The sequence below is a fragment of the Nannobrachium achirus genome, assembly GCF_963921795.1.
Source record: "Nannobrachium achirus genome assembly, chromosome: 18".
Classification (NCBI taxonomy): Eukaryota; Metazoa; Chordata; class Actinopteri; order Myctophiformes; family Myctophidae; genus Nannobrachium; species Nannobrachium achirus.
Window position 1 is genome coordinate 56,230,107 of NC_137825.1, and position 27,867 is coordinate 56,257,973.

Sequence of the window (27,867 nt, forward strand, 5' to 3'; positions counted from 1 at the left end):
ATAACCACGAAATCAGTATGTACAATTTAAACTCTTCTTGCCCCCTAACCCTTATACAGGATGTAGCTTTAATGGATTACACCAAAAACAAAAATTATAATAATTTGCTTAAATGTTGAGATATTGTATTGAATATAAATCAATTAATCAATCAATGCATTTAATTAGATACTTTAGATACTTGATTAATAATTGATTTTATTTATTTTAAATGTATTTATACATTGAGATATTCAAGAAGCCCAATGTCTAGCATGGAATAGGCACCACCTGTTGCAGCAGTGACACTGCTTATCTAGTTTATCACAATGTGTGTCATTTAGCAGACTCAGAGGACACCCAGTGGGAGAGAGGGCGAGATCATTTAGTGACCTATGCCCAGTGGTTCCATTCAGGTTAATTACAGTCTTCTGCCAAGAAGATGCACTATTTCTATCTCTTGACATTGGTGTTAGTCATTAGAGCCTGAAGGGGGGCCACTGGAGTGTATAGCCTGCTGATTAAGGATGATTAATGCCAAGGATTCTCTTTCATTATAAAACATGCCTCTTAATCACTTTCAACCGGCATCCCTATATTTTGCTCTGGATGTCTAGGTAAAAATGGTCAAAAAGTGTCAATTTGTCCATCTTTTTTAAAAACATTGATTGATTGATTGATTGATTGATTGATTGATTGATTGATTGATTGATTGATTGATTGAAGACTTTACTAGAGGTTTGCATAGGAAAGGGTACAGTTTCATGACAGTACAGTTCACTGGTACACGGTCAACTAAAAGGACACGCCCAATGAATATAACATTGAATGACAGACAGGTAGAACACAGTACTGTGCAGAAGATATCGTTAGAAAAACAGTCGTAAAACAATGTAAAATAAATGGTTACAATAGAAAAGTCATGACAACGTGTGTTGTGAGCTTGCAGTGCTGCTTTCACTATTAATGTGTAGTGCTTAAATGGTTCACATAATGCCTGATTGCCGTTCATTATAAAGCATGCCTCATTATCTTGTATTTTGTCTGCAGCACTTACTTGGAAAGACACCCTGGGCTTAACAAGCCTGAACCAAACAGACCCAGGCTCATGTACCCATACAGTATGCACACATACAGTATACCAACAGAGAAATGCTGTGTGCCTAGGCTTCCATTAAACCTGATAGAGGCTATCGGTGGAATTGTGTTGCTAGGGACCAAGCTTGGGTTTATTCTTCAGCCCACGCAGCTTGTCCTTGGTCTCAATGAAAGGAGTAACAAAAGAAACAAAATAGCCTCCAAGAGTTCAAGTCATGAAAACCAAAAATATGATATAGTGGAACAGGTTCATTTGGTTCAAAGTTAACACTTTAGAATTTTAAAGTTTGGGTTTGCATCTGTTCTGTTGTGATATCGGCAAATTATTTATAATTTTACTGTATACAAAATTAGTAAATGTCAGTTGCATTTTTGTTTTATGTTGTATTTTGTTAGATTCTGACAGAAGAACATCTATAAGTGAAAACAGGGAGAAACGTTCTGATGGGATTAATCTGTTGGCTGCTTCTCCTAATGTTAAAGGTATGAGATCTAATATAATGAAACTTCTTTGAACAGCTCTTGGGTCTTGCATATCAAACACACAACATAAATCCATGTAGAAACAAAACATGTATTTTTTATCCCAACTGGAGACAGAACTCTAACGAACGTCCGTCCGTCCGTCCGTCCGTCCGTCCGTCCGTCCGTCCGTCCGTCCGTCCGTCCGTCCGTCCGTCCATCCATTCATCCATCCCGTGTCCATCTCCATCCAATGCTTTACTCCCAAACAAACTGGCTGGATTACCATGGAATTTGCCAGTATGCACCTTCATGCTCCCCAGAGGATGAGCCCTTCTGATTGTGTTGACCCCATGGCCTTTCCTCTAGCACCACCATTAGGCCAAATGTTCCAATACATACAAAATATCCACAGAACTTTCTGGGTGCATTCTTGCTTCCCATACTGATCTTGGTGATCGCATTCTTCTAGTCAAACATGTACATAAGTATAAGTCTAATGGGCACATTGCCATGAAACTAGTTGAAAACAATCATGTGTGCTGCATGTATTAACCCTAACCATTTGAGTGACCCCATGCATTTTCCTCCAGCACCACCCTTCTGCCTGTGTGGGTGTAAGGATCTGTCTTGCGCGACACACCATATCCCTTGAGCCTAATCTCAAGTCTTGTTGTTTCAATCATGCTACTGTAGGTTGAGATGACCAACAGCAAAGTCCTAGAGGAGACCTATCGGAAGTGGATCGAATATAAAGAGGAATGTTTCAAAATGATTGAACAGGAACCTTTGCTTCAAGGTACAGTGCAGTAAGAAGAAACTTACAGCTGCTATTTCCTAACTTGGGTTTTATTCAAAAGTGAATGGTATCGAGAGCTGGCTCTCTGTGTAAACGCACATTCACACTTTTCCCTCTTTTGAAGGTTTGTTCTGTAAACGCACATTCACACTTTTCCCTCTTTTGAAGGTTTGTTCTGTAACAGGACCTTTGACAGATATGCCTGCTGGCCTGACTCCTCTGCTGGCACTGTGGTCAACATATCTTGCCCATACTATTTACCTTGGTTCGACAGAGGTGAATCACTCTACTCTATTATGTAACTTGCCGTTTCTTTAATGATGATGAAACTGTGTGTGTGTGTGTGTGTGTGTGTGTGTGTGTGTGTGTGTGTGTGTGTGTGTGTGTGTGTGTGTGTGTGTGTGTGTGTGTGTGTGTGTGTGTGTGCGTGCGTGTGTGTGTGCGTGCGTGTGTGTGTGCGTGCATGCATGCTTTTACTCAAGTCAATTTTGAATTCCGGACTTTTACTTGTAACAGAGTATAGCATTTCTACTTTGCAGTATTGATACCTTTGTTTCAGTAAAACATTTTAGTACTTTTTCCACCTGCACTGACATATTTCAGATCTTTACAAAAGTGAGTGAATAGAGTTTGATTGTCTGTTTGTTGGCCTGTGTCAGTATGTGCTTACTTTAGTATTGTGTGCGTGGTTCTTGTGCAGTCTCCCAGGGTGTTGTGCGTCGGCAGTGCGGCCCTAACGGCCTCTGGGTGAGGAAGGAGAACGGGCAGGTGTGGAGGGACATGTCCCAGTGTGAGGAGGAACAAGAGGTGGCATCTCAGGAGGTACAGTCATTGTTTAAATATTTAAGCCCAATTTATACTCCATTGCACAACTTCATCTCTCGCAAAAACAATTGCTAGGTTTTCAGCGGAAAAATAATTTTAGTGACACACACGGTTGTGCAACGAAGTATGAATTAATTTGAATTAATTGTTTATATCAGACACAGCTCTATGATGTGCTAAGAACACTTGGTGTTAGGCCAAGGTAAAAAAAAGAAGAAGAAGAATATTTGCCTCATGGTTCTGGCGAAAAAGTATCCTGCGCAGATGAAGCAACCGGTGGCTGGTTAAGTTTACTGACCAACTTTACTAACTAACATGAGTGGGAGTTTAGACTGCACGTTCTTTTGCAATAAATAACTTATTTGATCTGATCTGATTCACCCTGATATGAGAAACCTCACTCATGAGGCGCAGAATTATTCCTTCATTGGCATTTGCTTGTTTGAAAATAACAACAAAGAACCTTGATCCTTAACCAATGTTTTTGAGGAGATCATCTCTTAGCGTGACACACCCAAAAAACTAAATAAAAAATACTTTTTGTGGTCTTGTCTTTGCAGCTGTGGTTCAAACAGCTGATGGTGAGCTTCAGGATGTTGTACACCATTGGCTACTCCCTCTCTCTCTTCACTCTCATTACAGCCCTTATTATTCTCCTGGGCATCAGGTAACTCTTTGACATGCTCCAATCTATACTATAATTTTGCGAATGTCTGAGTGAGTGAGTGAGTGAGTGAGTGAGTGAGTGTCTGTCTGTCTGTCTGTCTGTCTGTCTGTCTGTCTGTCTGTCTGTCTGTCTGTCTGTCTGTCTGTCTGAAACAGCGTTTCTCCTCAGTGGCTGGAGCAATTGATCTGAAATCGCATCACCATTAGCATATGAACACACCTAACATAACTGTGAAGCCCGTTTGTCACTTTCACAAATCGTATGCTGTATATTAGCATTTTTATGGTGCACAGCCTGTTCAGCTCAGCCTGTTGTCAGGGTTACGGTCCGTTCCTCCAGGCCATGGGATCCCATAGCCCCACACACACCTCTCTCACAGGAATGTTGCAGTGAAGAGACTCTCTCTCTCTCTCTCTCTCTCTCTCTCTCTCTCTCTCTCTCTCTCTCTCTCTCTCTCTCTCTCCATTTGTAAGTGCATACATCCCCATACTTCTATTCACCTAATTTTGCTGTTAAATTATTTGTATCCATCATAAATATACACTCCTCCATGGGCTGCTCCTTACATTATGATGCTCCCACATATTCTCACGCATGCACCAGTTACAGTAACTTGGAGCACATATCTTTGAACGGGTAAGGTCTAGTTCAGTTAAAGTCAACTTTACTGTTATTGCAGGTGCAATAAAATGTATAACTCCTGTGTCAATGCACAAAGACAGTAGGGGCAAATCATTGGGGAGAAATTCGGTTTGCATTTTAAAACAAAATACTGTGCGAGTGTGGTCTAGCAACACCAACGTGGGACTCCTGGATCGCTGCCCTCCACATTCTCCTATCTAAAATCAGGGTCTTGAGCTCTACAGTGCTGTTTTTGTGGTGCTCTACAGTCGTGCAGCAGTGCATCTATAGGTGGTGCGCTTCTTGCCTTTCCTGGCTTTGCCCTGGGTTGGCTCCCACAGTGTCTGTGTATGTTTGCTTGCCTCTAGTTCTGGGTGCCTGACGCAGTGCCCTGCGAGCCTCATCCTTATCTCTCTGACGTCCCCATAGAGGTCCACATTTCTGATGTGGTCCGTCCATGAGACACCTTGTGCCATTCGTAGCATTCTTGTGTAGACTCCATCCAGGGCTCTTTCCTGTTGTGCTGTGAGGGTCCATGCCTCAGCCCCATACAGCAGTACTGACTCCACTGTGAGGGTCCATGTCTCAGCCCCATACAGCAATACTGACTCCACTGTGAGGGTCCATGTCTCAGCCCCATACAGCAGTACTGACTCCACTGTGAGGGTCCATGTCTCGGCCCCATACAGCAGTATTGACTCCACTGTGAGGTTCCATGTCTCAGCCCCATACAGTAAGTGGTACTGACTCCACTGTAGCTATGGACAGCCCATTCCAGGCAAGTCCTCGACTGGTTTGAGCACCGTCCCGCAGTGGCAATGGTTTTGTCCTCTGTGTTAACTGTCAGTACCTTTGTTTTCTTGGCATTGAGCTTGAGGCCAATCTCCCTGCACTCCATTTCTACTATCTGCCAGTATAGTTCCCTTCCTTTCTCTGCTGTATTCAATGGATAGATAGATACCTTTATCTCATGGGGAAGGTCAGTTGCCCAGAGGCAGCACAGCAGTTTAAGGTTACAAGTTACAAAGAAGTATTAAAGAAAAAGAAAAAAGTACTGTTGTGTACACAAAAAAAAGGGCAATGTCATCTGCGTGGTCAAGGTCAGTAATCATCATGGTGTGTACTCACCTTGACTTCCTCGGGACCAGAGTGAATCCCCAATGCCTTCTCTCTGCCATTAATTGTGAGTCAGGGGCCAGTGTATATACAATATATAAAATGTAAATCTAAGGTGGACATGCTGTCAGTCAGTCAGTCAGTGTACCGGATGCCATTACATGCCATTACAGTATTGTACGTACTGTATACAGTAGTAAGCATACATTCAGTATTGTCCATAGAAGACAAAATACCAGTAAGACTCCCTAATCGGGAGATAAGCGACCGTAGGTCACTTATCTCCACAAATAGGGCAAAGATTTGTTTTTCCAAAATCTTCCTGATCCATGTTGATGACATGAGTGTAGACATACTAGTGATTTTCGTGATTTTAGGGCAAAATCTGTAGGAGCAGTGTCCAAAAATGTGTTTTTAAAAATCGGCCTGAAGGTGGCGCTATATGGGACAGATTCATGTACAATATATAAAATTCAAAGACCCCTGACTTGATTGCTTTTAAGCCATTCATCTTTTTTCTGGTGGGCTGCAGATTGAAATGCAATACCTCTCAAACACATTTATTGTACATTGTCTTCCCTAACAGGACCCTGCATTGCACGAGGAACTACATCCACGCCAACCTGTTCATGTCCTTTATACTGCGAGCTGTATCCGTCATCATAAAGGACACCATGCTTGAACGTCACTGGGGGCGGGAGATCATGAAGCAGGCCGATTTGAGCGAGATGCTCAGCCACCATGTGAGTGCACAGCAACATCCTTAGTTTGTTCATTTAAGGCTGAAAGTGTAAAGATTGACCTGTAAATGTACTCTCTGGATTTCACTGCATAATCTTTAGGGGAAATGAGTTAATAAAGCATCAAAATAATCAGTTTTAACCACTTCAACCTATATACACAGTACAAGCTCACTTGATGGAATGTGTTGTGAGCTTGTAGAGCCACTATTTTCAATACATTTCCCAATTACAATTTACAATTTAGGCTTTTAGCAGACACTCTTAATCCAGAGCAATTTACAATAAGCAAGGTAAAACATCAATACATCAAAAGCATAGAAATAGTAATCTAAAAAAAAACTTGGACCAAGCAACTACAGTATTCAGTAAAACAATCTTGGATGTCTTCTGTGTTGTGCCACTGGGCGCAATTCCCAACTTTTACATATACTGTAGGCCTACACATTTTAAATTAAATGATCAACTTTTCGTCTCCTTTTTTTTTTTTTACATGTCTGTTACACCAAGGCTGCTATTGGCTGCAGGATAGCCCAGGTGGTGATGCAGTACTGCATTCTGGCCAATCATTATTGGTTCTTTGGCGAGGCAATTTACCTGCACTCTGTGCTTATTGCCTCTGTGTTAATAGACAACAACAAATGTGTGCCTTACATTTGCCTTGGCTGGGGTAAGTTCCAATAATACAATTCCTCCAAAACCCTTGAAGTTAACATTTTTAGCTTCAGGTTCTTCTCTAATTGGGCATGTCATTTTTAAGCTTCAGTTTAACATATTTTTTCTCTTTTCTGCTCAGGAACCCCACTTCTGTTCGTCATTCCTTGGGTAGTGGTGAAGTTATTGAAAGAAAACACAGAGTAAGTGATTGCGTGAGTCTTACCATATTGGATATTGATCCAGCCTGGGCAGAGGAAAATAACTATCTAAGAGAAGGATAGAGTCCGCAACACTGGTAATACTCAGCTCTGCTTTATTGCTGCTTTGAAGCAATAAAGCAGAGCTGAGTATTACAAGTGTTGCGGACTCTATCCTTCTCTTGTATTGCCGTTTGTCCAGCACCTGGGCTAGAGTGGATTTGTGCATGCACTATCACCCCTGAAAATAACTATCTAACCTTATGTTCCAAGGTGCTGGGCAGTCAATGAGAACATGAATTATTGGTGGATAATCCGTTTCCCCATCTTCTTTGCGTCATTGGTGAGCATTGCCACTGTCAATGCAAACTGAAGTGTAACGCATGCAACACTACGGCTGTCTGTGTATTTTATCAAAAAAAGGTGTGCGGACATGTTCCTTTTTTTCCAGCTATTACGTTTCTACGTTTTGTGAGTTGAGTGAGCCAATCCTTTGGACTACTTGGATGTAGTGTATACCTTGCATGGTGTTTTGAATTCATCTCCCACATTTTGGACATACTGTATTGCCTGATGTGGATATGCATGGCATGTAAATTCAATATTTATAATAGTATAGAATAACATTTTATATGATAATCAGATTGTGATTTTTGCCATCAACAGATCAATGTACTGATTCTCATGAAGATCTTAAAGGTGATCTTTTCCAAATTACGAGCCAGCAACCAGAACGGTTACCCTGATTACAAACTTAGGTACGTTTTCAGAAAAATTGAAAGTTGATCGATGAGTTTTGATTATCTGATTTCTCGAAAACATTTAAAAAATATATATAATATTGTTTTCATTAACATTTTTAAATTTCAACTTTATACCAATGTCACAAATCTAACTTTTGTCATCTCATAATTAATGAATGGCAGAACTGTGGCAGAGAGAGGAAGGGAGACATACTGTAGGCCTAATGTAACAAGGGTAAATGATCACCCCTATTGCCAAAAATGTCAGATCTATAAGCTTACACTGCTTTGTAGATCAGCTATTTCTAGCGCAGAAATGGTGTGTGTGTGTGGGGGGGCAACTCATATCCAGTTTACTAAGTATATAAGGGGGTTCAAGTGGTTAAGAAAAACAATACACTTGGAATCTGGATATATTATGAATTGTGACAAATTGCTTCCTTCCTTCCCTCTGTTGCGGTAGGCTTGCCAAGGCAACCCTGACGCTCATTCCCCTGTTTGGAATTCATGAGGCCATCTTCATTTTTGCTCCAGATGAGCGGACTACTGGCCTTCTGCGCTACATCAAGGTCTTCTTCACCCTCTTTCTCAACTCATTTCAGGTATCCATTCTGATTCTCAAGGGTGGACTAAGAAATTACATGCTTGAGTACATGCTTAGTATTATCCTCTTTTACCTTAATCTCTTGTAGAATTTCATTAGGTTTTGAGATTTTACATTATTTAACAGTATTTCAATTTTTGCAAAAAAGAAAAAAAAGTCCAATAGCCCATGCATTCTCTCTCCCTGGTCTCTCTACTGTTTTATGTACATATTATGTATTTTATCACTTAGAGGTACAGTAGGAAATGGCAATTTTACAAATAACCAACTGAAAGAAATACAAAAGCTTCAGTAAAGAATATTTCTGTGATGGTAGAAAATGACTATTTTCTCTGCAGGGATTTCTGGTAGCTGTGCTGTACTGTTACTCCACAAAAGAGGTTAGTTATTGACTTTATATACTCGACTCCACTTCTATGAATGACAATTTCGGAGCAATTCCTTTTTGGTTTTGAACATATCTTTGAGAAATGCATGCCTCATACAGTGTGAGTGCAGACCTGGTGCAGACTTGCAGCAAAAGTGAACAATAGATGACTTATTAAATAAAAAAAGAAATAAAAAAAAGAAAGTCTGCACACTGGATCATGCTCCAAAGCGTATTTATTTATGACAGAAAACACACTTGTTGTCTTCAGGTGAGGACAGAGCTGAAGAGGAAGCTGTGCAGCTGGAGGACAGAGATGGAGATGGCGTGTTGTGGACAATGATTGACGTCCAGCAGCTCCAGGGTAGAGACCTTCTCCATCGCTGCGGTGCCAGAGCGCCACGCCGGCACGCCCCCCCCCCCCCCCCCCCCCCCCCCCCCCCGCACGATGGCTCTCACACTCCACTGAAACTCGGGGGGCGCGTTCAGTTGTATATGGAATGATGTATTGGAACGTGCAGTGCAGGAGGAAACCACAGAGTCCTCTATGTCAGGGGGTCTTCAACAGGGGGTCCGGGACCCCTAGGGGGTCCTCAGAGTTACTACAGGGGGTCCTCCAAATCTTCCAATCCTTTTATATTAACAACTTGAACCCTATAGTGTCCATATTCTGAAAACTGTAGCCAAAAATAGCAGATCTACAACGCCTCGCACTGCGAGGCGTTGTAAGCTTGTAGATCGGCTATTTTTGGCAAAGAGGTTTTGGTGTAGAGGGGAAAAAGAGCAGACCAAGTACAGAGTGAAAGGTCAAGTTTATTAAATATTGACGGCTCAAGTGGTTAAATATCTGAAAACACAAATTGACATGAATCCAAAATACACTGATGATTGTGCTGTCAAACAATGAAACTATATGGAATCTGTGAAAAGGTTTTGGGGGTCCCTGCTTCATCTCTCTCTCAACTAGGGGTTCTTGGCCTGAAAACGTTGAAGACCCCTGCTCTATGTCTATGTTCATGCAGGTGTTGTTCCTCGTACATCTTCCAGACCCTCTGGAGTTTCCCACAAATGCTGAATACAGATTCAGACTGAAATACCGGTACTATTGCACAGAGTACAGATTTTTGAGCGATGCTAACTGCTCCAATACAGACTTGGTCTGATATGTCCATATGTTTTTCCATGGTAACAAATACTGATGTTGTACGTTTTCCAAGTGTTTTTCACCCCCCTGTGACGTCATGTCCATCATCATCATCAGCAGCACCACTTACTTCACTCATGCAGTGTGATTTTTGAGCGGTGGTCACACAGTCTCCATAGCGTGGCCATGTGTGTAGGAGTGTATCCGTGTATGTATGCGTGTATGTAGCCAGAGTACTGCTGGGTGACCAGAGAGGTGCTGTTGAGTCTAGCCTGAGCATCAACTGCAATACCAGTGGCGGCCTGGGTGCACACACACGCACACGCGCACAGGCACACGCACACACACACACACACACACACACACACACACACACACACACACACACACACACACACACACACATTTGTACTTTACTTGAGTATTTCCAATAGTTTTATTTCTACTACATATACCTCAGCCCCTGCTGCACTCAGCCAGCCCAGTGGTGCGTGGGCCTCTACCGCTCAGTTCACACGGGTGTAATTTTTAGTTTAAATGCAGCTTGTTATATGTAATATTGTGAATAATAATTGATACATTGTTAAGTAAGAACTGATCTGCTGTATGCATTTTGTGTTATTCTTTTGAGCCTGAATGCAGTGCATGTTGGAAGTGAAGGTATAGGCCTACTGTTGCATGATCTACCCAGCATGCCATCAACTGCAATATATATATTTTTTCTTTTTTTAAGATTTGTTTTTGGGCTTTTTGCCTTTATTGGATAGAAAATGGGGGAGAGACAGGGAGTGACATCTGGCAAAGGTCACTCGGATCGGGAATCGAACCGGCGACGCCGACAGGCATTGATGCCGAAAATGGCAATGCCTAAATGGTATGCGCCTGGTTCACTAGGCCACCAGGCGCCCTGCAATATAAATATTTGTGGAAAACCTGCTTCATTTATAAAAGACTGTTGCTTGGGGATTGTGTGGAACCCACAGAAATAGGCCCAACAACGGACCCAGGGGTCTGTTAGGCCCGTTAGGGGATTCCAGGATTCGGGATTCCCAACAAAATTAGTTATAATAGCATAAAAATTTGAAAACAAAAAATATTTGACCATTCTAGGCTATGAATCGACTTTAAATAGCCGAACTACAAGGTGTCAATCTGATATATATATTTTTTAATATTGAAAAACAAAACAAATACAAAAAAAACACAGAGCCCGTAGAAATGTATTTGCGACATTAAACATTTGCTGTCTGTGTGATAGGAAAGAGGAAGTTATCACTCAAATATCTTGCAGTGAATGATCAGTAAATAATACTCTCTAGGTTCCTTTATGGGGGGTCTAAATTGACCATGAAATTGACCCTTACAACTAACAAGACTGTAACTCTGACAGTGTACAAATGGAATCAAATGAACTACATTACCCATGAGTCACCGGCGTCTGACGTAGCGCGACGCTCTTTCGTTGGGATACGCGGAGACTGGAGCGGGAGTTGAAGGTTTCAAGGCAGCAACTCTCTCTCCTATCGTGTCAAAGTAAAGCTTTTGTTTATTTGTTATCTAGCGTGGGTAGCAAGACTGGAAATCGCCATGACAATCACCCGAAACACAGTGTTTACGATGTGAAACTACTGAGTTTATTTTTGCCATGGTGGTCGCGTTTTAAGGAGGCATCAAAGCCAATGAAGTCCCGCTAACGTTATCAACAAGTGGATTATCTGAGACATTCTCCTGCAATGGCTTCGAGAGGTAATGCAACGTTAAATACGAGTGGCACAGGCACTATCAAACTCTGGATATTCTGCAGCTTCTGTGGTATTGCTAGCAGTGTTGTTAGCTCCATCCCCCGAGCACATACAGTCCAGCGTGATTTAGTGTTATTTTATTATTGCATCTTGGGTCAACTCTTGTCTTGTCTAGTTTCATATATCCAATGTTATGGCCGTGTTTTGTTTTGTTATTGGTTAAAGCTCTACGTTCTGATAGTAATCATATTGTTATATAGCCTACTCTATAATAGCATAGTTAGAATATATATAGTACAGTAACTGATGATGTGTCCCTTTAATTTGGTATTCACAGAACATACATTTTCAGGTGGGTTGCCAATTTCAGCCAATCAGGAGAGAGTAGAGTAGCCTACCCATTTATCAGCTTCTTAGTTCCTCTTCGTGCGTTCTGCCTTAACGCACGCACGAAGAAGTGAGCAGACTAATCACAGTTGTAATTAAATTACAACTTCACTTGTTTATCTTGTATCCTCTATGAGTTCTCTCTCTTGATTGGATAGAATTGGTACCCCTCACTTGGAAAGAGCTGAAGAGATGGGGAGGCCCCTGTACTAAACTGAACAAACACTCAAGTCTACAACAATGATTAGTAATCATTTATTACTATCAGAATATATATTTATTTTACAAAACAAACAAACAAACAAACAAAAAAATCACTTACCCTTAGGGTTGACACTAGGGGTCTGAGATGCACTTAAAGTACAGGTCATGTTCTAGGCTACTTGCTCATGTCCACTTTCCTGAACTTTACTTGCGAATTTGTCTATCACTATTTTGTCAATAAAAGCATAAATCAATCAATCCTGTATCTTTTTTTTTTCTTCAGTTTGGCAACATCCATATGTCAATATCTTCAAACACATGAGAGTTGAAGAATGGAAGAAGTCGAAAAAAGAAGGGAGTGTGACAATACACATGGTACATAAACATTACTTAATCATACCTAACATTGTGCAATTGTTATCACGGCATTATAATGTAATATTAGCAATATGTGTGCGTCAGACATTAAAATGGCATATTTACTACATAGGCCTGTCACAATTATTACATAATCATCTAATCGCAATTATTTTGTCATAATCGTCATAATTGTTTACATGTTGAAAAATGTGAATATATGTTCAAACATTTTCAGAAATAGTGAAAATAGCAGATCTACAAGCTTGTAGATCGGCTATTTCCACTATCAATGTTATTTTTTAAGTATAAAGTTATCAAAAATGTCAGTCATTTCTTTGTATATTTAGGTTATGTGTCATATCTGCCATGTGCGACTTCAAAGCCTACAAGCCAAACAGAAATGTAATTGTCAACAACGAAAACACAATTAAATCGTTAATCGCAATTGTTTGAGTCACAATTAATCGTCATCATAACCGCGACAGCCCTAATATCTACGGTGTCTCAACTCTTATGTCCCACCAGGACAAGACGTTGAGGTGTTCGGTGTTCCACATCCGGGGCTCTGTTCCAGCCAACAACTACATCCTCGTGCCAAAGAGCAGCACCCAAACCCTGGGACTCACCGGGCGCTACTTCTACCTCCTGTTCAGACCCGCTCCTGCCAAATACTTCATGGTCCACCTGGACGTCGCTGCCGAGGTAGTGACTTAGGGATGGGACGACATGAATATTTCATATCACGATTATTGTGACAAAAGCCTTACGGGTAAAAAAATATGTCCGAAATAGTGGAAATAGCAGATCTACAAGCTGCGACGCGTTGTGAGCTTGTAGATCAGCTATTTCCACTATCAAAGTTATTTTTTAAGTAGTCAAATATGTCAGTAATTTCTTTGTATATTTAGGTTATGTGTCATATCTACCATGTACAACTTCAAAGCCTAAAAGCCAAACAGAAATGTAATTATCAACGACAAAAATGACATGACATTTTCATATCACGATTATTGTGACAAAAGCCGTACGGGTAAAAAAAATGTCCGAAATAGTGGAAATAGCAGATCTACAAGCTCACAACGCGTCGCATCGCAACGCGTTGTGAGCTTGTAGATCAGCTATTTCCACTATCAAAGTTATTTTTTAAGTAGTAAGTTGTCAAATATGTCAGTAATTTCTTTGTGTATTTAGGTTATGTGTCATATCTACCATGTACAACTTCAAAGCCTAAAAGCCAAACAGAAATGTAATTGTCAACGACAAAAACGACATGACATTTATTTCATATCACGATTATTGTGACAAAAGCCGTACGGGTAACGCCTGACACTGTGGTTCCCCTGACACATCACTGCGACATCACAGGTGACATCGCAGTGATATCAGATACTCAGAGCAGAGATCTCCATATATGGGCATAAACAGGTGACATCACAGTGGCGTGGCTGGTTCAGACAGGGATCTCCATAATGGGCATGAAAGGGATTGTATGTTGTGATGTCCTGGGATCCACTCTAACAGAATCCCCTTTAGGCCCATATACGGAGATCCCTGATGTCAATATTAAGCCCATATCTAACAGGACTTCATATGGGAATGCCCATACAGTATGGAGGAAGACAGCCCATATATGTGTGGCTGGTTCAGGCAGGGATCTCCAGGTATGGGCATAAAAGGGATTGTATGTATGATGTCAGATGTGATAGACGTAGAAATTACGAGTAGGGTGGAGACACTGTAGTGTCATTTGCTGACACGGTTGCTGCTCCTACAGATTTTGCCCTAAAATCACGCAAATCAGTACACAGTATGTCTACACTCATGCCATCAACATCGATCTGTCCCATATAGCGCCACCATCAGGCCGATTTCTTTAAACACATTTTTGGACACTGCCCCAACAGATTTTGACCTAAAATCACGCAAATCGGTACACAGTATGTATACACTCATGTCATCAACATGGATCTGTCCCATATAGCGCCACCGTCCATCAGGCTGATTTTTCCAAACACATTTTTGTATGCCTCTATTAGGGAGTCTTACTGGTGTTGATTGTGTGTACAGTTTCCACACAATTGGTTAACCTTTCTCTCAATGCTGTGTTGAATTGTAGGAGGGCCAGGCGGTTCGCATCTCCTTTTCAAACATGTTTAAGGAGTTTAAGTCCACTGCTACCTCGCTGCATTTCCCTTTCCTGTGTGGGGCTGCAAAGGACTCTGTCTACGAAAGCACGGCCAAGTCAGCCAGACATGGTAATATATTCAATATTGAAGATTGTTTCATTCTTCTGTTCATAAGAGTACAATTCTTTGGTTTTTGGTTCTTCAGCACAGCATTGTAGCAGCAACAGTAAAACAATACAACAATTAGGGCTGCCACAATTATTACATAATCGTCTAATCGTGATTATTTGACATAATCACGATTATTTTTCATAATCGTCATAATCGTTTCCATGTTGAAAAACGTTCATATATTTAAAAAAATAAATAGTGGAAATAGCAGATCTACAAGCTCAGTCAGTCCTAACTTTAAGGGCAAAGTCTGTGGGGAAAATAGCACTGCGCTGTGATCTCGCACGCTCAAGGAGTGAATCTAACCACTACGTCAGTGCGGGACGTAATGCGTCTTGCGCTGGGCGCTTAGCTTTGTGCTGTCTTCGCTGGGTGGAAGATAAGGCCCTATATTCTCTGAACACAGACAAATCACTCCTCTGTAACAAAACGTGTGATGTAGATATAGATATGATCGATATTATATATACAGTATGTCAATGCAGTATATTCCAGTTCTGCTACTGTTTGTTTGGATCAGATCTGGTTGGTCCAGCCCCCTCCATGGTGCGCTGGACCTGTCTCATGTTGGACCTGCGGTACATCCTGTCCGTCTACCTCAACCGTCACCACAGTCATCTGAAGAGTGTCAAGCTTTGTGCCAACATGGCAGTGAAGAACATGTTCACCAGCGACCTGCTGCTGGACCCAGGTGAGACTGGCTCTGATAAAGAGTGAACCGATACATTCACTCACAAGAAAAAGCTAAAACTAATGTTATAGAACAGGGGTCTTCAACGTTTTCAGGCCAAGGACCCCTTAATTGAGAGCGAGATATAGCAGGGATCCCCACAACTTGTTCATAGATGTAGTTTCATTGTTTGACTGCTCGACTGCTCGATCAACAGTGTATTTTGGATTCATGTCAATTTGTGTTTTCAGATATTTAACCACTTCAGACTGGTCTTTTCCCCCTCTACACCAAACCTCTTCTACAAGCTTGCGTTGTAAGCTTGTAGATCTGCTATTTTTGGCTAAAGTTCTCAGAATATGGACGCTAGTGTTCAAGTGGTTAATATAAAATTAGGAGACAGAAAAAGGTTTCTATCTCACAAAGATTTGGAGGATCCCCGTCCCGGACCCCCTGTTATAGAAATTGTTGTTTTGTCACTTTTTTATACTGAAGACACAGTTACGGCAGTAACATTCCGTCAGTATAATGTGTAAATGTTCCTCTGTCTGACATGGAGTGGAACTTCAGAAAACAACAGCACCGCCCCCCATGATGTCTCTAGGCCAGGGGTTCCCAAACCTTTTTGTCTCAGGGCACCCCATACATATTTTTTTAATTTGAGGCACCCCTACATTATTATTTTCACTCCCAGCACCTTATATTTATAGCATATTGTCGTTGTCGGGTGGAAACCTTGTATGTCCAAAACCGTTCGTTTCGTATTTATCATCTATAAAACCTACTAAAATAGTGAAAACAGCAGATCTACAAGCAATCGTGAGGCGTTGTGTGCTTGTAGATTGGCTGTTTTCACTAGTTTTGTGCGACAGAGGTTTCTGCCCGACAGTGATGATATTTTAGTGATTATGTTGCGAGGGAAATGTTGAGATAATAGCCATTTTGGTTAGAACTGACTGAAAATAACTTTGTACTTCAAGTTTAAAATTATACTAAATACTTTTTTCCAAGTGTCCAAATAAATATCCAAATGATTATCAAATGATAGGCATACTGCCCAGAGGTCCTCTTCTCATACTAGCCTGTCTAATTAATTAATGTCATGGCAAAAAGAGAAAGTCCATATCATCACCAAGTAGATGAATACATATGTTGGAGAGTGGAGTTTGAATCCTCAGGGGTGCATCTTGGCCAGTGTTCCAGATAACAGAATTGCCTGTGTATGCTGCCCCAGTGACTCCACCTAGAGGTTGGTCGGGGTGCCTGCACAAAGAGTGGAAGTAACTTCAAGTACTGTAAGAGGAATGGAGTTTTCCTCCGCATGGATTAGGCCTTCCTTGTGAAACTCTGCAGGCTGGCAACATGTTAGATTAACTGAAAACACTTAGCTTTCCCCATTAGGGGGCGTGTTATACTGTAGGCCTATATTTTTCCATTTACTTCCCAATATCCCCTTGTGTGTGTGTGTATGTGCGTGTGTGTGTGTGTGTGTGTGTGTGTGTATGTATATATACAGTAATTGTATATAAATTAACACATTTAACAAAAAAAGGTATTTAACAAAAGTTAAGTAATTGAAAACACAAGCACCCTCACAAATACACCCAATAACCCTTTAATTATGTTATCTAAAACAAATAAAGAATGATAAGCGAAAAGGCAAATTGGACTCATCTCAGAGTTTTAGCATTTTTTATTATCGATAATGCAGTGTAATCACTCAGAAAGAAACGCGGATGATTGCTTTGTCTGTGCACTGAATGCTATTTTCCATGTTCACTTCTCAAAAGCTCTTTTCAAAAGCTCTTCTCTCTTTGTGTGCCATCAGGAGTGTCTTTCAGCGAGGCCAAGCTGATGGGCCTGGCATCGTCTCAGGGCACTGGTCCCATGCCCAGGGACATGGCCTTCCCCGTGCCCAAGGGAAGCAGCTGGCACCACCTCTACGACTACATTAGGTGGGCGACTGGAGCCGCCGCGCACAGAATACAGATCAAAGCAAAAAAATAAAAAAAAGTACTCAAATGTTCTACTCAAGTAAAAGTATCAATGCTGTTATGTAGAAATACTCTGTTACAAGTAAAAGTAACAGTCCCGGAATTCAGCATTTACTTGAGTAAAAACTATTGGTATCAAAATGTACATAAAGTACCAAAAATACAAGTACTCTGCAGAATGTCCCTTTTCAAATGTATAAAAATCATTTGAAATGTTCAAATTGACGAAAAATATATAGGGCTGAAGTGACTCATTTCCGTAGTTCTGTGTAAATTATCAATAATTATTCATCGTCGTCGGCTTCTTCATTCCAACAGGTTTCCGTCGGAAGGAGCAAAGCTTCCCTTCGACTCCATCCAGAAAGGCGATCCCTCTAGTAAGACATTAACATGTACTGTAACTCAAGCATCCTAATATCTAACATCTCCTAATATCTAACAGAGCAACATACTTAGTTCAGTTGTAATTAACGTTTTAGCTACTTTCAAATCAAATCTTGGCAGCAAAATACTTTTTATGTTTAAGGTACTCTAATACAGTCTGTGTGCTTCAGTCACATTGACTAGTTTTGTCAATACTCCCTAATATTGAAAACACTATAAAAGTACTACTGTACATTATAGCACTATAATCACACAATTTATCGCAGGAAATGTATTTTTTGTGGTTCATCTGCGATTTACATTTTGTGGCTCATGCATAGTGTGTCGCCGTCAGTATTAACACGGCATTGCATTCTGTTGCAAATTTAGTGTGAGAAATGTAAACATGCTTACAAATGAAACATTTTATCTGTAAATGTGCAATACATTGTACTATCTGCTCCAGCATCTGATCCAGCCAGAGAGAGTCCAACGAGAGAGTTGTCTCGCAGTGTCAATATGAGCAAACCAGTGCAGGACCGAGTGTCCCTCATACAGCAGATCACCACACCAAGACCAGTAAGTCTCAGCAGTTAGATAATAATAGGTGCTCTAGTCTCACTTGTTCTCAAACTTTTTCATGTCAAGGACCCCCAAATTGACACTTATTAACCAGCAGACCCCCATAAGAGAAGACTTTTACAGCTCTAGCAGTGATTCTCAACCATTTTAATTTCAAGGACCCCCAGTTTGACATGCATGTTAGGCTACAGACCCCCATTTAATGGCATTTCTATCTCTGGGACCCCAAATTATGTTGTAAAATCAAGGGTCATTTAACTAAGAGTGTACGGGTCCATTTGGTTCCATTTGTACACTCTCTTGAGTTACAGACCCATAAGGGTCCATTTGGTTCCTAACTCATTCCGGTTCAATATTGTTTTAACCAACATACAGACGTAAAGGGTGTTCAATAGCACTGATTTATGAAAAAAGTTGCCAGTGTGCAACAATATATGTTACGATTATTTGGAAGGATACGTTGGCCTGATAGTATTATGTCATAACAATCAATAACAGTTGCGTTACAGACAGTTATGAATGTTGGACAGTTTCAGGACAATTGCAAGAATGAGAAAGTTGTACTGTACAATGGCCCATAGCCACTGTATAACAGAACCCTAATGCATGAGAATAGAACATGTTTCAGTATGTTTTTTCCCACATTTACTTGGTATTCATTTCTCCTCTTCTGTTTGCAGCGACCAAGGAGTAGAACCCCCCTCGTAACAAACGTACCTGAACTGGGGGTCGTTTCCACTGCCCAGAGTGCATCAGGCTCCCAGGAGGAGCACTTCAGCCGCAGAGGTGACAAAAGTCCGGAGGAGTCACGAGGCTCCGAGTCCCCGAGGTTGACACCCAGGCCACCTCGCAGTGCCGGTGACGGGGGAGTGCACGTGTACGTGCACAGCGAGGACGACGTCGACAGTCGCAGCGAGGAGGAGGAGGAGGTGTTGACATTTATACAGACGGGTTGAATGGAGTTTAGACATGAATATATATATACTTAACAGAATAACCGTTCTATTAACATGCTCTAATTTAAGTCTGAGACTGTCAAAATTGACCTGTAAATTAACGGTGTCATACATTAGTACTTGTTTTTATCTCACATGCTGACGTGACCTAGTGCTAATTTTATGAGCCATTTTTTGTCAGACTTAAGGCCCTTTTCCACCGGCAGCGATAACGATGACGATAGCCATACAATATCACAGCGATAATTATGCCTTCACATTGATGTCCGATAAAGTTATCGGACATCAATGTGAAGAGGCGCCAATTAACAGCCGCTCGCGCAGAGCGCATCGCGAGCTGTTTGTCAGAGACCCAGTTCCATATCACTGTGATCTTAACTAGTTCAGTGCCAAACGACTTTCAGATCAACTATCTCACTATGGACTTCCCTGCCAAACGACTTAAATCGACTTTTACTTAGAAAAGTCGATTTTTTTTTTTTTGGACCCCATTAAATCTAGTAAACATGATTTCAATCGCGATTTTGTATGTTCCACCCCCCATACAACCCCATCTTTCATACAGGGCAGCCATCTTTGCTTACATAACATGTAAAACATAATGGCTATTTTCTCAAGAATGCCTGAACGGATTTCCAATCTGATTTTTTTGTTTGAAAGCTGTGAATAGCCTGCACAAACATGGTGCATGATCTGTGCATGGGCGTGCATGATCTGTGCACTATAAATTACATGGAAGTATGGAGATTTATGGCAAAAAAAGCCCATATTTAATTGGCAGGGAGCGAGTTAACCACATCGTTGTTGATCCTAACGATGTAGTTGTTGGCTATCGCTGTCTTTATCGGTGTTGGGTGGATGCTGCCAATCCACTTCAATTGAAAACCCTCTTTTTTAAATCGTTATCGTCATCGTTATTGCTGCCGGTGGAAAAGAGCCTTTAGTCCAGTTTCAATCGCCCTTGTTAACCACCTCATCCTGGTTTTATTTAGTCAAGTTTTAGTCGACTAAAAGTCAAGCCTCTTAGTCTTTATCTTAGTCCAAGACGACGTCAATTTAGTTAGTCTCGTTTTAATTGACAAAAACTGTTGACATTGTAGTCTAGTTTTAGTCAGGACAATTATTTTACCCCTTTAAATTTAAATGGCAGCAAATACTATACAACATATCTATCTTATCTAAAATTATTTCACAGAATTTTCTCTTATCCTTTTGATGAAAAACACAATTTTAAGGAATACAGTACAACAAGACCACACCTGGTTATATAACCAATGATTCTAGTTCAACCAACCCAGGACAGTAGGCTACAACAAGACAACACCTGGTTATCCCAGTACAGCCTAACATTGTCCGGTCGCATGTGCGTGCACGCACGCACGCACGCATGCACGCATCTACTGTATGTTCCCTAGTCCCTACCTAACAATTTAAAATTAGTTTTTATTTGTTGACAAAAATGTCAGTACACTTAGTCATAGTTTTAGTCATCATAGCTTAGTTTTTATCTAGTTTTTATTTGTTGACGAAATTATCAGTACACTTAAGGTCTTTGCACACTGCTGCGTTTTTCGGGCCGAATATCGGAGAGATTTTCGGAGTGCGTGAATACAAAAATCAACCTCACGTTATGTCAATCACGTTTGCACACTGCCGCCGGTTTCGTATTTATTTCCGGACCAGGGTTGATTTTTTTCGATTTTCGCAGCTGTCGCACTGAGTCCCTTGCTCTCTCTCTCTTTCCTCTCTCTCTCCCTGGCCTACGGCTTTCGGATTTCCAAAACGCAACGAAAACACGCAGTGCAGTGTGCAACCACCTTTAGTCATAGTTTTAGTTACGTGATTAGTTTTTATCTTGTTTTTTATTTTGTTTTCGTCAGTGAAAAAAGTTAGTCGACTAACATATTTCGTCTTAGTTTTAGTCGACGAAATTAACAGGCTATACAATGTTCCATTTCTGGCGATGCTATTAAATGTATTGTGTTATTTTCTCAGATTGTAGTTTCCCACCCTGTCCATCTATCTTCAACCAAGGAAACCAACCAGCAGGTAAGACAAGATGGTGCACAACAGAGGGAAGATCATACACCCGCAATAGTTGTTGAAGCAGTGACTATATCATCGTTGTCGATTGGAAACCTTGTATGTCCAAAACCGTTCGTATTTATCATTTAAAAAGGATTTAACTAAACTAGTGAAAACAGACGATCTACAAGCACACAACGCCTCGCACCGCAAGGCGTTGTGTGCTTGTAGATCTGCGACGGCCTTGTCTGATGAAGCAGGGCTTTACTTCACGAAAAAACGTACACATTTTAAACTTGGAGATACAAGGTTTCTGCCCGACAGTGACGATATTTATCTTGGATCTCCCAACACAGTGTTTTCTACATTGAACATATATAACTTTGTGTCATTAGAAACTGCATCCAGACCCCATTCTCAAGCTCAACCGAATCATTGGCTTTGGAGGAGTCACCACCAAATGCGTAAGTTCATGTGTGGGCGAGTTGCAGTTAACAAGTTGGTAGCCTTGGAAACCCAAGTTGGTGACGTGCAGCCAATACTGTAGTACTGTATATTGTGACCTTAGAACTGATTTACTTAGTACAGAATGAGTACCTTTTCCACCACTTCCTGACAGTTATCATTGTCTTCTCTCCAGGTCCTGTGGAGTGCGTCAGGGGATGCAGTAGTGTATCCCTGTCATGCTATCATCGTGTCAATGATGATTCCCTCTGGTCAACAGCGGTTCTTCATTGGCCACACTGATAAGGTATTCAATCGTGTACAAGAAGAGTGGGAAAAATGTGCTATTTGTTAAAATGTTAACATCTTTTATATTAATAATGTAAAGTATACATGATTTGATGAACAGTACATCATTATCAGACTTAAATGTCTCTATTCCCCAAGAACCCTGCATTGTGTCATGCATGACATGACAGGAGTCATCATGTATTTTTTAGCTTGGAAATGTATAAATATAATGTGACCATGTCTGATTGTGTGTGTGTGTGTGTGTGTGTGTGTGTGTGTGTGTGTGTGTGTGTGTGTGTGTGTGTGTGTGTGTGTGTGTGTGTGTGTGTGTGTGTGTGTGTGTGTGTGTGTGTGTGTGTGTGTGTGTGTGTGTGTGTGTGTGTGTGTCGCTACAGGTGTCTGCATTAGCATTCAACGGTAACACCACAGTACTAGCCTCGGCACAGTCTGGCAGCCATAGCGTGGTCAGAGTGTGGAACTATCACAAAGGACTGTGCATGGCCATGTTCAGGACGCACGCTCATTCGTTGTCTTCACTAAGGTGAACAAAATGAAAACGTGCACATTTAAATATTGTATCTTATGTCCACAATCCACACGAAGAGCAAAAGAAAGGCCAATATTGGGAATACAAAAGCACACACACACACACACACACACACACACACACACACTCTCTCTCTCTCTCTCTCTCTCTCACTCTCACTCTCACACACACACACACACACACACACACACACACACACACACACACACACACACACACACACACCCACACACACAGTAAGATATCCAAATCTTTCTTGACTTGCACGTGTTCAAATTGGCATCTTACAGTAAAATAACAGCAAGACAAGGACAACAACACAGAAGATAATGTTGATAAATGAAAGCAAAATAGGCTAGTGGAGTTCAGTGGAGATACACATAATCATACTTGCACACACACAGACTCTCACACGCGTCATTCAATTACTTATTGTCTTTTGTGCATCTCTGCCTCCTAAAGCTTCTCATACAGTGGTGGGTTGCTCTGTGGTGTGGGCAAAGACAAGCACAGCAAAACAGTAAGCTATTTTCTATAATTACCTGTACTTGACATTACGGTGGAGAAAACAACCCAGCGTTTAGAAGATCAATTTGAAATTTGTAGATCAAAGCACAGTACAGTGCATGTTTTGAAAATCTATTTATTTGCTAATTTTAGGGCCCTGCCTCAGTAGAGCGTATCTGTCTTTCTTGGTTTGCTGATACAACCTTATTGCACAGATGGTGGTGGTGTGGAACACTCTACATGTCACTAAAGGGGGAGAGGTGACGGTCCTCGCCAAAGCACACACGGACGTGGACATCCAGACCATGAAGATCACCTCCTTTGACGACACAAGGTAATCCTTAAGGATGGTGGATTTGAAATATTATAATTTAGTATATTATATACGGCCTTGCATTAATTAATGGAACATGTGCGTTTGTTAATCCAGTGTTTCTCAACCACTGTGCCTGGGGACCTTTGGTGTGCCCCTGAGAAGGGTCAAGTGTGCCCCTTGAAACGGCTTGAAAGCCAGTATTGTATTTATCATTTTAAAAATGATTTAAACCAGTGAAAACTAGAAAACGAGTGAAAACTAGAAAACAGCCGATCTACAAGCACACAACGCCTCGCGGTGCGAGGCGTTGTGTGCTTGTAGATCGGCTGCTTTCACTACTGTTGTGCGACAGCCTTGTATGATGAAGCAGGTCTTTACTTGTACAAATTTGAAACTTGGAGATACAAGGTTTCTTCCCGACAGCGACGATATTTACACCCCCGTATTATGTTGGTGTGCCCACTGCCCATGGATTCTTGGGACATGAAAAGTGTGCCCATGGATTCTTGGGACGTGAAAAGTGTGCCCATGCAGAAAAAAAAGTTTGAGAAACACTGTGTGTGTTAATTTGTCTGGTGTGTGCATTCAGGATGGTGTCGTGCGGTCGCGACAATGTGCGTCTGTGGCGCTTGCGGAGCAGGGCCTTGCGCTCTTGTCCAGTCAACCTCGGAGAGTACCATTCCCTGGAGTTCACCGACGTTGCCTTCGAGGAGGGACACCCCGCTGACCGCGAACCGGACGATCGAACGCTGTAAGTCGGCGGAACCCTCGCCACATGCTGCTCAACTCTGTTAAAACCCATTCAGAACGGGTACACATTATAGCGTATCATTATTTTATGCTTTAACTATTGAAAAACAGCAGATATACAAGCTCACAGCGTGGCACCGAGTGCCGCGCTGCGAGTTTGTAGATCTGCTATTTTTGAAAAATCGTGAAAATTTGAATTTTGACCCGATTCTATAATCCCGATTCTTTTGAATCCTTCTATGGTTTTTTGAAAAACCTATGTTTCTATGTCAGCAATCTGGCCAGCCATCGTCAAAGAAAAGGTATTTTTCACTTAAATGGAGCTTAGTTGGTCTGTTCTTTAGAGACTACTATGTCAGTGGTTCTCAAACCTTTTCATGTGAAGGACCCCCAAAATGATATTTATTTGGCCACGGATCCGCATCTCAAAATATTTAGTTCCAGGGACCACCCAGAAGCAAAATTTGAGTTACAGACATTCGCTTTGAAAATACATATATTCAAAGATTTGCACACATTTTCACGACTTTTTCCAAAAATAGCAGATCTACAAGCTCACAGCGCGGCACTCGGTGCCGCGCTGTGAGCTTGTAGATCTGCTATTTTTCACTGGTTAAAGCATTCAATAATTCTAGGCCTAAATTTAAGGCAGTGGTTCTACTCCCGGTGGAGTCTGGGGACTCCAAGGAGAGGTTTCAGTGGGTGACCAGAAAAATGTGTTAAATTTAGCTTAAAAAAACACTGTAATTCTATGTACAGCTCTGATCTACAAGATCACAACGTGTCACAATGTACTAGATCTGCTGTTTTCAAAACACCTTGATTTTGTAATAATAATAATAATACAAAGAAATCCCACCCAGTGGGAGTGAGCGGTGCCTTGGCCTGTACCATAGTACATAGTATCACTTACAAACACTTCAAGGCTGCCACAAGACAGACATACAACAAAAAAAACATCTTTACAACTAGGAATGGGACGATATGAAAATGTCATATCACGATTATTGTGACAAAAGAAATCGTGATTTACTATATTATGGCGATAATCAAAATCCATTATCCTGGGGTGGAACATTTGCTATTTTTTGGCAAAGACATTTGATCTAGAATGAAAAAAAGACTGTATCAAGTACGTATATTACAAGTACCTTTTACCAATTATAGAGGGTTCAAGTGGTACCGGATATGCAGCTCGGCAAATAAAAGGTGAATTAATCCCAGTGCATGACGGAGGACCATATCACGATAAATGTAATTTCCACGATACGATTATCGTGAGTGTTTCTTATCACGATAAACGATAATATCGCATATCGTCCCGTCCCTATTTACAACACAAAATATTTTCATTTTGTTTGGGGGTTATTGACATGAAAAGGTTTGAGAACCACTGTGCTAAAGCTCACCTGTCCCTTATTCCCAACATGGCTTGTTTGTCCATAGATTTGTCAGCAGTCGGAGTGGCCACATTCTGGAGATTGACTACAGCAGAGTGATTGTAAAGAATGTCCGGAGGCTGCTGCCAGCACAGCAGCGCCACGCACAGCGCAGGGAGAAACATACCTTTAGCTCAGGTAAGCCAGGGGCAGAGATGAGCAGATTAACCCATTTAGGCCTAGAATTATTGAATGCTTTAACCAGTGAAAAATAGCAGATATACAAGCTCACAGCGCGGCACCGAGTGCCGCGCTGTGAGCTTGTGGATCTGCTATTTTTGGAATTAGTCGTGAAAATGTGTGTAAATCTTTGAATATGTATTTTCAAAGCGAACGTTTGTAACTAAAATTTTGCTTCTGGGTGGTCCCTGGAACTAGATATTTTGAAATGGGGGTCCGTGGCCAAATAAATATCATTTTGGGGGTCCTTCACATGAAAAGGTTTGAGTACCACTGACATAGTAGTCTCTCAAGAACAGATTAACTGAGCTCCAGTTAAGTGAAAAGGACCTTTTCTTTGACGATGGCTGGCCAGATTGCTGACATAGAAACATAGGTCCAAAAATCTTAGAAGGATTCAAAAGACACTTAAGCCCATTTTCCACTGGCCCAACTCCACACCACTCCACACCACACCGCACACTTGTGCCAGGTTTTCCACTACAATGACCTGGGTAGAGTGGTGTGAAAGTGGTACTAAACAGGGTACTAAAAAGTATCCACTCTAGAGTAGGTCTGAGCTAGGCCAAACAGGTCCAAACACTTCATAATGACTGATCACTTACTGACTTTTCATTTAGACCACCAGGATATAGTTGTAATACATGATAATAGATTCTATTGTGTTATAACCACTATTATAATCTATTATAGTGTATTTTAATTATCATAGTAATACATTAATACTTTATAATGTATTATAATCACAGTTATAATCCATTACAGTGCATCATAACTAGGATAGTTGTAATGCAAATTTATATTGTATTATAATCACAGTTAAAAGGGTCAATTTGTTTCTTACCGATAGGGGTACTTTTTTGTAATGGAAAATGTAGATATTTTTATGTGGTGCGGTGTGGTGTGGTGTAGTGTGGTGTGGTGTGGTGCTAAAACTGCAGTCGAAAAGGGGCTTTATAGAATCGGGTCAAAATTCAAATTTTCACGATTTTTCAAAAATAGCAGATCTACAAGCTACAAATTTACAGTAGCAGGCAGCAGGGTTGACAGGTAGGGATGGGAATGATGCGCGATATCATCGTTTATCGTGATAAGAAAACACTCACAATAATCGTATTGTGGAGATTTAATTGATTGTTAATTAAGTTGATCACAATTAATCTTCAATGAAAATACTTGTTTGGGGGAAAATAGAGCAAAATACAACAAAACAAAAAACATCTGTGAATATTTAGTGCTTAATGTGAGAAATATTGAGACCAATATATTGGATGCAAATACATTATTTTGTAACAGGTTATATGTCACCGATAGTTATACTGTACTTGTACTATATTAAAATGCAATCATCTTTAACCTAAATCCATTATTTAAAGTCATTGTTTTATTTTATGGCCTTCCTGCCCTGGGATTTGGCCTCAAAAAGCTGACAACACCAAAGGCCAAATAGCCTTGACCCTACAATGAAGGCCTGATTGTGACCATACAGCATCGCAGTGAGGTGTCGGAAGCAAGCTCGCCATTCATTCTTACCATAGGGTTTTTCATTATCAGCCACAAAGTCGTAGCAATTCAATGTACACTTACCACTAGGCTGGTGGTTGTAAAATGGTTCTATATGCTCCTGTAGAACCCCCGAGTATGTATGCAATCACTCTAGTTTTAGTAAAAACACGTTTTAATCAAGATCGCACGGAGAAGAACTGCATTTCCCACACTGCTAACATGTACATCCCGTGAAATCTACGTCTGTGATTGGTCTAGCTTCTTCTTCTTTCACATATCTTGCGGTTA

General features: G+C 41.0%; 2 protein-coding genes across 2 annotated transcripts in view; both read left to right on the top strand.

Annotated features, from left to right (window-relative positions):
• Window positions 1–2,241: 2,241 nt before the first annotated feature.
• On the top strand, window positions 2,242–9,218 carry LOC308303366 (glucagon receptor-like; the record flags this gene model as incomplete). The annotated part of the gene is made up of 12 exons (XM_080747720.1): window positions 2,242–2,338; window positions 2,507–2,614; window positions 3,039–3,160; window positions 3,724–3,830; window positions 6,154–6,310; window positions 6,818–6,977; window positions 7,104–7,164; window positions 7,435–7,504; window positions 7,828–7,919; window positions 8,368–8,506; window positions 8,847–8,888; window positions 9,147–9,218. The coding sequence occupies 12 exons, from the start codon at window positions 2,242–2,244 to the stop codon at window positions 9,216–9,218; spliced, it is 1,227 nt and encodes a 408-aa protein (XP_080603846.1).
• Window positions 9,219–11,750: 2,532 nt separating this feature from the next.
• The window catches only part of wdr90 (WD repeat domain 90), a gene marked incomplete at its 3' end in the record, with an annotated part of 46,114 nt that continues 29,997 nt past the window's right edge, over window positions 11,751–27,867 (top strand). Inside the window, exons 1-17 of the mRNA XM_080747527.1 lie at window positions 11,751–11,765; window positions 12,636–12,727; window positions 13,238–13,414; window positions 14,829–14,967; window positions 15,530–15,700; window positions 17,508–17,634; window positions 17,992–18,050; window positions 18,503–18,615; window positions 19,299–19,547; window positions 21,570–21,623; window positions 21,995–22,063; window positions 22,240–22,350; window positions 22,730–22,875; window positions 23,344–23,401; window positions 23,604–23,722; window positions 24,294–24,455; window positions 25,901–26,031. Of these exons, the coding sequence (XP_080603653.1) occupies window positions 11,753–11,765; window positions 12,636–12,727; window positions 13,238–13,414; window positions 14,829–14,967; window positions 15,530–15,700; window positions 17,508–17,634; window positions 17,992–18,050; window positions 18,503–18,615; window positions 19,299–19,547; window positions 21,570–21,623; window positions 21,995–22,063; window positions 22,240–22,350; window positions 22,730–22,875; window positions 23,344–23,401; window positions 23,604–23,722; window positions 24,294–24,455; window positions 25,901–26,031 (1,990 nt within the window). The 5' untranslated portion in view covers window positions 11,751–11,752. The remainder of the gene's footprint in view (window positions 11,766–12,635; window positions 12,728–13,237; window positions 13,415–14,828; window positions 14,968–15,529; window positions 15,701–17,507; window positions 17,635–17,991; window positions 18,051–18,502; window positions 18,616–19,298; window positions 19,548–21,569; window positions 21,624–21,994; window positions 22,064–22,239; window positions 22,351–22,729; window positions 22,876–23,343; window positions 23,402–23,603; window positions 23,723–24,293; window positions 24,456–25,900; window positions 26,032–27,867) is intronic.